Source organism: Artemia franciscana, chromosome 13, assembly GCF_032884065.1.
Source record: "Artemia franciscana chromosome 13, ASM3288406v1, whole genome shotgun sequence".
In the NCBI taxonomy this organism is placed as follows: domain Eukaryota; kingdom Metazoa; phylum Arthropoda; class Branchiopoda; order Anostraca; family Artemiidae; genus Artemia; species Artemia franciscana.
Genome location: NC_088875.1, coordinates 44437666 through 44450983, shown reverse-complemented (window position 1 = coordinate 44450983; position 13318 = coordinate 44437666). Strand labels below are relative to the sequence as shown.

General features: G+C 33.4%; 1 protein-coding gene across 3 annotated transcripts in view; it reads left to right on the top strand.

The window, feature by feature from the left end:
- Positions 1 to 4074, top strand: part of LOC136034979 (beta-1-syntrophin-like) — a 69709-nt gene extending 65635 nt beyond the window's left edge. For 2 of the 3 annotated variants that reach the window (XM_065716542.1, XM_065716541.1), the window contains exon 10: positions 1619 to 4074. In XM_065716542.1, coding sequence (XP_065572614.1) covers positions 1619 to 1711 — 93 coding nt within the window. In that variant the 3' untranslated portion in view covers positions 1712 to 4074. The remainder of the gene's footprint in view (positions 1 to 1618) is intronic. The other variant, XM_065716543.1, reaches the window with a different exon arrangement.
- Positions 4075 to 13318: the final 9244 nt, after the last annotated feature.

The window sequence follows — 13318 nt, the reverse complement described above, 5'->3', positions numbered from 1 at the left end:
TTAATGGATGTGTTTTTTTATTCAAACAATCTCCTCAGATGACGCTGACAAACATTGTTTGCTATAAATTAGATCAGTACTTGTTAATTATTCAGAACATACTCAAGAATTTTGATCTGTAAAAACCGGTTTCATATTTCACAGTAACAACACTTATTTAATTTGACAAAAACCGGTTTCATATTTCACAGTCACAAGCGTGAAGTTGGAAAGTCCAATGCATTCTGTCACCCGTCACTTGTCTTTGTGGCTATGAAACCGGTTTTCTCAGATCTTACATTCAGATGAAAATTACTGAGTGTGTTCTGAATAATTAACAAGTACTATTAGACCTGCATCATCAAAAAGAATGAATTGAATTTGACAGTCATAAGTGCAGAAACCTAAATCAGAATCAAAATTTTTGGGGTTACTTTGGAGTTTTAAGGATATTTCAAATATATAAATTCGTGTAACCGTGTTCGTGCAGCCGATTGGTGCGTCTCATGATTGCAGAAGTTGCTACAGGAGTAAGGAAATTTCTAGCCACGGTTCCAAGAACACAATCTCTTTACTCAAAAACTATGTTTCTAGTCCATCTCTCTCTGTTGTCTAGATTTCAATTAAAACAGCTTCCTAATTTAATCAATTTAATTGAAAAGAAATTTCATATATTTTACAGCGTAAGCGATAAGATTGTGCTTACTTAGTTAAAACTATCCCTTACTCCTGTGGCCTCATGTATTACTTGTACGTGAAATTTTTCTACATGTCGCAAAAATATGGATATTTTTACCAATTTGCGAGCAATCCCACATTTGTAGATCAGGCATAAGAGTAGACAATAATAACCTAATTAAATTCCTCATCATATTATTGTGTAAGTCCATTTTTAGGACTTCGAAATTCTCGCGTTTTTAATTTTAGCGTAATATGATCAATAAAAAAATGTGTTTTTTATTTGACATGCCGCGTATTTATGATATAGCTTTGTTTGAGATTTAAAATGTCCGTTATGTAGTAAAATGTCAAGGAAAAGCTTCCACAGGTCACAGAAACATCATGTTATTTTCAACCCAACCCAAGGAAGATCAAGAATGGAAAATGTTTATACTGTTCAGAATAGAATATAATACTTACCATAAAATACCATACAATTACCCATTACCACCTTACCCATAAAATACCACCACCTGCTAATAACGAATCTGGCTGTCGCCATGGACCTAAGCTTAAGGATTTAACGCCTTCTTTTTTCTGAGAAAAATCCAAATAACGCTTAAAAAATATCAATTATAGAAGCTAAAAAAAAAAAGTAAGTTGTAAATTTACTTACGACCCATTCGTAATGATATTTTACCTATACATAGATTTAGCTGGCGCTAAATTGAACCTATGCGATTTTTCAAAGAATTTTCTAATTGGCTGAAAAATTATGTAATAAATACTGATGGGCTTAAATTAGCGCTAATTAAATTTTTGGTATTTGTAGGATATGCTTCCCGCCACCTACGAAATATTTCCGTTTCATGCGTCTTTGCAAGAAACTTTGAGACCACACAATTATATGCCACTATGACGACTGAAATTGATTTTTTATTAGATTACTGCATTTAGACTTGGACTCTTTTTCTTACAGGAACTTGATTTTCACACATGTCCAAAACCTGTGGTATTTACTTTGCACTCAATTTTGGCTACGAAGATGACTCGACTTGGTCTTGCAACTTGATTTCTTCATTAGTTTCCCATATACAGCTACCTGTTTAATAAGGTCACTGAATGTTGCAATATGAAACTGTGCTTGGAGCAATATGCTTTTCTTACTATGGTGGGCCTAGGACTGAATGAAACGTAAAAAAAATAATATCGAGTCCGTTTAATTAAGAGTTGATATTCTGAAACGGTTTGTTTTTAAGTATGTAGTTTTGCAGCGTACAATTGTGCAATTTTGCAGTGTATTAGTGTACAGGGGCGTTTTTTGTGGAGGGGGGGGGAAGTTGCCCCCCCCCCCAATGATTTGGGAAAAATTATTATATAGCCCATGTCCCTTGACTATCCGGATATGGACCACTCTTGCCCCCCTCCAATAAAATACTGGAATTACGCCCCTGTCAGTGTACAATTTAGATGTATAGTATGTACATTATTTTGACTATTGTTTTAATTTAATTTTTTTTTTATGGGAATCAAGCAGTTTATTTTCGAAGCTGTCGGTTTTAAAAAGCTTTAGTTTAAAAAACGCCATATCATATCAACTTTGTTATGTTTGTTTTCAAGTTTCCTTGTCAACGGTAACTATTTATTTAATTTTGTTGATTCATTGCCAACTGGTTACCATATAACACCAATGGCTCTTAATTACAGTTATATTCATACTAGTGGTACTGTGACCAATATTGACTGTTGTATCTGCTCCGCCAATGTTCCCTGTTCTGTCGTTCATGTTGAACGACACCGTTACCGTTTTCAAATTTTGTTGTTCTATGTGCTGATTTTAAATATTTTCTCATCACCCAGTTTGTGCGCAATAATTCAGTATTAAGCCTGTTATTAGGAGGGATATGAGTTGAAGAGCAGCTTTCTTAATGTGAAACATTCGTTTCATATTTCTATTACTTCCTTGAAGGAAATTCAGAATAGGTATATTCTAATGGGAATCTTTATACCATTTTCCTCTTTCTATCTCCTCCAGATATATTTTCGACACCGTATGACCTCTTATTTGTTTTTCTTAAATATATTCTCTTAAGGCAGCCTGACTCTTATACATAATTATGATAGATGGTAATAAGCTCACCTAAGCTATGGATGTCAGGTGATTGATTTTTTCAAATGCTAATTTCGACAGGACCTTTGCCTGTCATCAAACAGGCACAGGTCCTGCCGAAATTATCGTTTGAAAAAATCAATCACCTGACATCCATAGCTTAGGTAAGCTTATTACCATTTATCATTATTATTCTTTTTTGTCAGATTTTGATATTAAGCCAACTTGCAATTATTGATTTTAGGACTATTTTTACTTTTTGTGCACTTTTTTCATAGATTTAATGAATCTATAGAAGTGAGAGTGCTCTTTTTCTTTGAAATTTTTGCCTCTTCTAACGACAGTCTGGGACGACACGGATCTCGGCCTCCAATGACAGTGATTGCATCAACAGTTCTTATCCGCTAAATAATACTGGCTCTGTTGAACTCTGCCAAGCTTGTTGTCAACACACAAAATAATCAATACTATATATCTGTTGTCAAATTTAGTCACACTCTGACATTCAGTTGTCAAGTTCGTGCACCTTATTCACGACTTACCCTTAAAGGTTTAACTTAGTAATGTAAGCTGTTAGAGATGTTTCATTATCATCTTTTTGAAAATCTACATGCTCATAGTTTGTTTTGAATTAGTTCAACATTTGCCTAAATATTCCTTGAAAACTTCCCTTTAACACTCTTAGCTTGCATAGCTAAGACTCAGATACAAGTCACTTCAAGAGTGACTCAGATACAGTCACTTTCAATCACAGATCCACCTTCTTCATTGTGTGTGCATAAGTGGGTAAGCATCCACTTGATATGAGGAATGAACCCTTTATATCTATGCGTTAAGCTTGCGCTTAGGGCAACACATCGTTTTTTCAACAGGCAAATTCAGCACCAAAATTAAACAGAAGATAATTACGATACATTGCCCAAGCCCTCGTAAATGACAAAGCCAGCATTACACTTTGGAAGGTATTCAGCTCATTTTAGAGATGAGAAAAGTACATATTTACGGAACATGTTTTTCCGGAACCGTTATATTGGAAATTGCCGCATAATTTTACAGAATTTTTGATATTTAAAGTATGTCTGAACTCCTGCCCTCCCAATGGCTAAGCCATTAATTCATATCTTTGTAGAAATGTTTGTGATCTGCGGTGTTAAGTTTGTATATTCTATAATCCCAGTGCTTTTTTGTGATTTTCTGCCGCCAAATCATTCTTATGCACCATATCATTCCTGTGTCCTTTTTCAACATGGGTGCTTATACAATTTTAGTATTTCAAAGACATTGTTGTAAAAAAAAAATAAAACATACAAAAACAGTCTAGTATACTACTTTTGCTTGTTGTGTTAGAAGGAGACCAAATCGTCGCTTGATTCTAATTCTCTGTTCAGAGTACTTATCTTCAGGAGAGAATCGGGCTGAAAAAGAAAGGTACATCAAGACTGTAACTAAAAAGAAAAAGTATATTATATGCACCCAAGAACGTCTAATGATATAATGATATTAGATACAAAAAAAGCATCAAACGAACATGTGATTTCGCCAAATGAGCCCCCAAAAAGTCAAATTTGACGAAGAGTCCAGATTACATCATACAAGACGAGACGGATGAATATTCCACAATGTATTGTGATAATAGCGAGTTGATAATCGTGGTTGTATTTATAGTTAAGAAACGAATATATATATATATATATATATATATATATATATATATATATATATATATATATATATATATATATATATATATATATATATATATATATATATATATGTATATATATAGAACACCACTGTTAAGGATAAATGATGAATATAATAACAAAAACATCTCCTTGATTGGCAAAATATCGAATCCTACGCAGCTTTTTGTTATCTTAAAGAAACCATTTAAATAAAAAAAAATCAATTATAAAAAGTTTAGAAGGTAAGAGCAAAAGACAAATATCATTAAGCACCATTAATTTTATTCGCTATCACATTCGACCTAAATAGATTCACATCTGCTAACTATCCCCTAATATGTTAAGCAAACAAGGTTAACATTTCGGTTCTTTCTGTATTTATGTTACAAGGGATTGGAAGACCCTGTTTCTGTCCTGTATGTAGGAACGCAAGTGATAATAAAAATCAACTGTAATTGGTAATAAGTGGCTTCTGCAATTCACACACAGTTGTCGTGGTTTTTCTTTGATGACGATATCCGTTGTTGCAACCCAACTTGTTGCTAAGTTGGCAACCCAATTGTTGCTAAACGTTGACGAAGTGCCAGTGCGACCATAATTTTGAGGTTTTTAGCAATTGTTGCCTTGTACACAAATAAATTAATAATTCAAAAACAAACTTTCATAAATATGCAGTTGATAATTTTTGTGTTTTTGCTTCCCAATCAACACAAGAAAAAATCGCAAAAAAAACTGCAATACTGCACATTAAAAAAAAGATTGCTTGGAAATAAAATAAAAGCAAACAGCGTTCGATTTAATCGACAGTCAAAACATACATACTAAAAGCAGTATTTACGGTTTAGCGTCATATGTATTAAACACCAAGGACATCAAAATACGAACATTTTCTGGCTCTTGGACACATCTTCAGTATATTTATATCTTAAGACTACGATTTCCTAAAATTATTCTGACTGCTTCAGATTCACCAAGTATTTAGGGCAGTATCACATTTTCGTCACTAATACCATATTGAACCGTAAACAAACAAAACTATTTAGTTACATTTGGCAACGTTTTTTGTCCGTAAAAATTCAAATGTTAACAATCTGTTGAATCTCAAAGACTACTACACTTTAAAGGAAAGCAGCATCTTAAGCTATTTGGTGCCATATGTTTTTAGCTTGTTTTTCATCCTGGCTTCCTTGATACCTTAAAATCCCATTTCCCTCAATTGCAAAATTATGAAACGTCTTACATGTCCAAAGTGAAAAATTTCGCCATTTTGTCTGGACAAAATCAATTTCCTGCCAAAACCTTTTCCGTCCTTTTCTATTTAATACATTTTATTAACGAAGAAACTAATATACAGTTGCAACTATTTTGACCTCTGGGATTAATTAATACGCTCCAAAGAACCTTTAAAGTTGATGTTTTTACAGCATTTCAACCAAACGCTGCATGTAATTCTTTATGTCTTGCATCAAAGACAACGCCTTAAGACTTGTATCAAATATGTTTAGAGTAAAAAATGACCCTACAGATCAGCAAATGATCAACTGAACGTTGAAGATCTAAAAGATCAAAATATAGAGCATATATCATAGGCAGATTCTGTAGACATATTTATCCTATATTTTAAACAGGGATTTTTTATAACAGAATTTTATAGTTAAAACTCTTAGTGAGGCATACGAAAAAGCCCGCATCTACGTTTGATTTCAAGTTTTTATACAAACTAGATACAACTTTCCTTTATTTGTCTCTCAAGGTCCTTAGTGCATGAACGTACAAGATTTGTTTTTTTTATACCATTCTGCAGAAACCAGTTCATCACCACGAAAAAAAAAATCTTTATTCGGGGTACGAAGAAACAAATGCTCCAAAAAATGTAGGTTGGAAAAATGGTATCATCTGTACTTTGTGCTTATATTTCGGAGGCCAATGAGGTTTAGTTTATCATATTATCATGCAAACATACGAAAGAACCCGCATCTATCCAACCTAATTTTTTTTACAAGATTTAATTTTCTTTCACGTGTCTCCCAGTTTCTTTAGATCAGAAAAGCACAAAACTTGGTATGACAAAAGAAAAACTTAAAAAAATTATAGATTGGAAAAATTGTATCATTTCAACTGTGTGCTTGTAGTTTGGAAGCCCATGAGGTCTGGTTTATCATATTCTGCAGGAAACCCCTCCATCACAAGAAAATTGGTAGTAATTTGAAGCATGAAAAAATACTTCAAAACAAGATTAGATTTTAGAAATGGTAAAATTTTTACATCGTATGTTTAGTTTGGAGGACGATGAAGGTGTTACAGAAACTTATATAAGTTTCTATCACAAAATATCATCCAAATTTACCAAAACATGGTTGCATAGTTTGGGGACGTCGAATTTCTAACAGATTATGTATCGTTCAAGTTAGATAAGTTTTAGGCACATAGATTGACAGGAGTTGTCTCTAATTCGTTTACAAGAACATTTTCGATGTAAGCTTAAAATAAGAACGTATTCTATTAATCTAAGTAACAAATTATTTTCTCTGTGGAATTGATTATGCACAGGCCCTAGTTCAATTGCATACTTGCAAACTGGCCCTAGGATTAAGACTATTAAATTTTTATATGTAAAAAATCAAAAGAACGTTTACATATTCCAAAAGACTTGAAACTCGATTTCATGAATTTGCATCGTCCAAATAATATTATTTCCAAATAATATTATTGGATATATTATAGGGTAGTTCAATATAATATATATTATATTGATAAATTATATTATATATATTGATAATATATATATCAATATAATATAGGTAGTTAGGGTAGTTTTGCAATAAGGATAGTTCAGAATGAGAAGTGAAGCTCAAACTTATTTCATATTTTTTAAAGAAAGGTATAGTAGACCATGTAAATGTTGGTGCACTGAACATCTACAACTATCTGTCAATCGTACTTCCACATGACGAAACCCCTTCCCCCCACACACACAAAAGGAACTAACCTAGTGTATTATATGTATACGGAATGGAATTGTAAAATTTTCAACTAGTCTTTTAACTCGCTTACCAATAAGTCATCCGATCAATATTTTTGTAAGAGGTCTGTTTATGGTCTTGTGATTAATCTTTGCTAAGTTAGTTCTAAACTACTACTACAAACACCAAACCACCCCAGGCCAACATAGCTGCGCACAGTCCTTCATCCCAATCTATTCAAAGCTTTCCTACACACTCCCAAGAAGTTCCAATTAGCTTTTTTTTTCTTTTTTACTACCTATTTCCACCCCATTTGTGGACGACCTGGTTTTTGTTTGGTCCTAAATGGACGAACAAAATAGGATTGCCTGCTATCCTTCATCTGATAAACGTTTCCTGGCCATATCAATCTTTCTCTCATTATAGCCCCAGAAAGAGGAATGGAACGACATTTTTTTGACACCTTACTGTTTGAAATACTGTCAGTCAAACGGGCACCCAAAATAATCCAAAGACAATTCCTCTGGAAAACCTCTAATAAATCCTCCTCCGTCTACTGAAGCGCCAACGTTTCAAAGATATACTTGGACACCGTCATCACTGTAGCTTCCAATATTCTAGTCTTGGTTTGCAAGCACATTTTGACATTATTTGACAATAATGACCATATTTTAACATTGTCATCATAATATTCTAATCCTGTTTTGCAACCTCATTTTTTTTATGATAAAATTTCTTGTTATCCAATATCTTCTTTACGCCTTCACTTATTCCTAGCCCAAGCGTCTTAGTTTCATTAAAAACTAATTTTCAAACCTCTTCTCGCACTCTCAAAACATCAAAAAAAAATATTCCTAAAAAAATATTAGGGTAAAATTTTAATCTAGAACACTCAAATCATCAGCGTAATCTAAGTCTAGGATAGTTATACCATCCATCTGATTCTGTGCTCTCGCCCGGCCTTTGCCATGTTCCTTAGGACAAAATCCCCCAAAAATGATCCATAAATAATAGGGTTAGAGTACAGTCCTGCCTAACCCCTGATTCAAAACAAAACTATTCGCTTAACTAGATATTTCCTATTATACCCACAGCAGTGTTGTTCTCATACATAATATTAATCACTTTAATGTATTTATCTAGTATACCATACATGGATAGCTTTGTTAAAGCTCTTCTATTGGTTGAATCAATTGCTTGTTAATAATTTATAAAACTGAGAACTAAGGAGAGGCTAGTATTTTTAAAATTACAATAAAAAAACACACCATACTCTTTCTGAAAATTAAGAATAAATCAAGTCAATAGCACCCGCTGATATTGGGTTTTAGAATAAGCTCAAACTTTATATTACTAACAATGTAAAAGGTAGAATCAATAAAGCAAGTTACCTGGATGTGCAGACTTTGTAGGATGACCATTTGGATCAACATTCTAGAAAAGGAGATCAAATGATTAGCAAAAATTGTAAAAATTTTGTTTCCAAAACTAGAGAGACTACTAGCAAAAAGTCATTGCAACTCAAAAGCTTTCCAGTTCTCTTTACTAGCCTGTCAATCAGGTTTTTAAAAGAAAGCATTTTTTGGCTTCTCTTTCTGACATTTCCTCACGGATTAATCGGATTAGCTTCCAAATCAAAGATGTAAAACAATGAAATTAAGGCACAATTTTTTACCACAAAACTATAGAAAAGTGATTTCTCTTTGTTTTCATTCAAGAGAATAATTTGACCATGCAAATAGTAAGTTGCCATTTCAACAAGCTCAAGTAAACTGATTGCCTAGTCACAAAGATGGTGCTGAGCAAGTTCATTCTTTCAAATAATTCGTTTCCTTAATCATAAGCACACAGAGGATTACGGGGATTATTTGCACCCTTCCCTGGTAGGGTGCCTGGAAACAGCAAAGAAACTTTAGTCTTACTGGATAAAAAACGGCCCTAAAAACATTTTTGTTGTGCTTTGAACCTCCTCCCTCCCCCAGGGTGACTCTCAACTTCATTATTATCACCTAGCATATTAGTGAATATGCATATAAGTAAATGTTGTGCCCTGGTCCCTGTCTTTTTCTTTCTGAGTCTAATTGGATACCAAGGATTCTTCACTACTTATCACACTCTAGTGGGTGCACACCACCCCCCTCTAATTAATACCACTGTATCTAAAGGGGTCAAACTTAAAGCTAAATGTAAGCATGTCTGAAAAACAGCAGTTTTTCAGCACTACTGGTTGAAGATATAATTGGTTTTACATTTGTACCAGTATGACTGAAACAGGAATTCTTTGGATTGAAAAGTCCAAAGTGGGCACACCGATCTTTTTGTTCACTTAAGAAGGGAACTATAACTTTTGATTTCCATTTGAATGAGCTCTCTCCCAATTTGCTAGGATCATTGGTTCAACCCCCCTCTGGAAAAAAATTACACTGTTCAAAAACTTGAAAATATTTGCATCACTGCAGCAATTATTGATATACTTCTTGATTGTTCTGGACAATTGGCAAGCACTCTTGGGACAATTTTGGCAAAAACCTTTAGCATTTACAAGTTTTCCATCACAATCTTGCACAGAACGGTCTTTGGAATTTCAAACTCCTTTGATATTAGATGTTTCTTTCTGGATTTCTGTGGTTGTGGATGTTTCTTCAAAAAGAAATGTACAATTTGCATACATTCCCCACCAAACTTTCATTTCATGCTATAGAGGAGCATCCTCATAATTGTTCCTTGATGACCTTCTCATGATCCTCTTTGAATACTTTATGCCACCTTTTACACACTGAATATGCCTTGAATAAAACGCCAATTGCCTTCTGGAGTAACTTAGAAGTCTCCAAAGACATTTTCTTAAAGATTAAAACAAAACTTGATGACAAAGTACTGCTTAAACATTGCAGGTTGAGGCAAGTTGGATAAATATACTATCTAAAAATGGCTTATATATGTGAAGAATAATTACATTAAATCGCACTGTTCAGCAAAATAAGGAAAAGAAAATCCTGTAGAGTTGCTGGTTAGTAAAAATTAGGAGCTATTGATTCAGTTGCATCCCACTCTGTCTTCCATGGTTTAATGGACCAACTCTTGTCAACAGCAATCTTAAAGGCGTCAACAGAGGGAGCAATTACAACAGTATCACAAAGATTGTTTCAATTGATAATCACTCTATTGAAGAAGTAGTGTTTGCGGACTTGTATCTGGACAACTTCTTGCTATGCCTCCTCGTCCAGGAGGATTCATCAAATTGAAATAGATTTTGACAGGAAGTGTCAGCATTCAAAAAATAATAAGCCATTAAGACATCCCCTCTTTAATGCCTGTACACAATTGCTAGGAGCTTCAGCTTATCACGATTCTTGCATTCATCACCAACTTTTGTTACCCTTCTTTGGATATATCCTGTTTTTTTTTTTTTTTTTTTTTTTGCTGAACAACCCTTGTTCATGGGTTTGGCAACACAAATCCCAAATTCTAGCAATGGTCACACAGACTCCTGTATGGTTGGTCATAACTTTGGATGATATAAAAAAAAAGTTTTGAACTGAGTTCCGAGGTCTTTATTTAACAGTAAATTTCATAAAAAAAAAACAACAAAAAAACAAACTGGGAACTAAACTGAAAAACTGAAAAAAAGAACTGAAACCAAGGAGCAACATTAAATCTTAATAAAAACAAGCAAAGATTGATTAAAAAAGAACCAAGTTTTTCCATGGGAAGTAAAGCGCAAAGTTGAAACTTAAAATGAACAACAATTATAATTTCACAACCTATTAAGATATATCAATCAAACAAATCAACAGGTGATATTACTGATCACCTGTAGTAAGTGCTTTACTGAAAACACAAAAGCCAAGCTTAAAAAAACTTCGAACTTGTCTACGAAATAATAATAAGATGTCCTTTTCAGACAAAACAAAAGTCAATCATTGAACTAAGCTCAATGTGCAGAAGTGATACCAAATTTAAAAAAATAACGAAGCAACAATCTAAAAATGTTTTACTTTTATACTGTTAAAAGTGTCCTTAAATGGATTATTTTTACCATACCAAAACTTCAATATTGTTTTACGTTTCCAGTAAAGCGCTAGTTTTCTATAATCCTTCAAACATAGGGAAATATCACCAGTTGATTTATTTGGACTAGAATTACTGATATATATTAATAAAGTTATGAAGTAATAATGTTTGTTCATTTGAAGTTTCAACTTTGCTCTCTACTTGCCTTAGAAAAACTTTGTTCTTTTTTTTTCTTAATTAATACTGGTCTAAAACAGGAAAGTCCAAATATACTTGTCCAAATAAATAAATGACTCCTATTTCAAAAACTGAAAACGTGCTGCAAGATCACAAATTTAAAATTTGATATGATACTGATACTTTTGATACAATATTGATACTTTTTACACAATATTGATATTTTGATACAATCTTGATACTTTTGATACAATATTGGTACTTTGAAACAAAATCAATACTTTTGATACAGTATTAATACTCCAATACAACATAGATACTTTTGATATGCAGTTCCTTTGTTTGAAATATTCCTTTGGAAATTCAAAGGTAGAATCACAAGACTTCAAAGTCCAAATATATAGAACATAACGTTATGGTTAGGCCATTAAATGATTAAATAAAAAAAACAGTTTTTTTTAAATGAAAGTAAGGAGCAACATTAAAACTCAAAACGAACAGAAATTACTCCGTATATGAAAGAGGCTTTTCCTCCTCAACGCCTCACTCTTTATGCTAAAGTTTGACTCTTTCTCTTAACTCTCTTTTTAAAACAGTAAGAAACTTTAGCGTAAAGAGCGGGGCGTTGAGGAGGAAAAGTCTCTTTCATATATGGAGTAATTTCTGTTCGTTTTCAGTTTTAATGTTGCTCCTTACTACCCTTTAAAAAAGCTTGTTTTTTTATTCAATTTCTGGACGTTTTTGAACTATTGCATGTTTGATCTTGGCTCTCAGCACATAAATAATTAAAAAGAAACTTGCATATTAATTAATTGCAATTAATCGGAAGATTTTGAGCAAAAAGGAGCGAGGGAGGAGGCCTAGTTGCCCTCCAATTTTCTGATTACTTAAAAAGGCAACTAGAACTTTAAATTGTTTACAAACGTTTTCATTGGTAAAAAATATACGTAACTTACGAATTAACTTACGTAACAAACTTCTATATTCGTATGTTTTTATTCCGTATATGAGGGGGTTCAACCCTCGTCGATACCTCGCTCTTTACACTGAAGCTTAAATTTAATCCCAATTCCTTAAGAATGACCTCTGAATCACAAAGGCCGTAGAATAAATAGTTGAAATTACTAAAAATACTTTAGCTCAAAAAAGTGAGGTATAACGAGGAGGTAAACCCCTCATATGCGTAATAATTTTTGTTCGTTTTAAGTTTTAATAATGCTCCTTACTTTCAGTAGAAAAAACTTTTCATATTTATTTTGTCATCGTTTTTTCAAATAATGCTAGAAAATCCTGCGCCCCCTTCATTTAAATTCTCTTCCCCCATGAGAGGTCTCTCCATGGAAATATCCTCCCATGTAACCCCCTCTCCTCAACTATCCTCCCCCCTAAACAAAAAAATCCCCCTAAAAACGTCTGTACACTTCCCAGTAACCATTACTATATGTAAACACAGGTCAAAATTTGTAACTTGCAGCCCCTCCCACGGGGACTGCGGGGGAGTAAGTTATCCCTAAAGACATAGTTATTAGGTTTTTCGACTATGGCGAATAAAATGGCTATTTCAAAATTTTGATCCAGTGACTTTTGGGAAAAAATAAGCGTGGGAGGGGGCCTAGGTGCCCTCCAATTTTTTTTTCACTTAAAAAGGGCACTAGAACTTTTAATTTCCGTTGGAATGAGTACTCTCGCGACATTCTAGGACCACTCAGTCGATATGATCATCCCTGGGA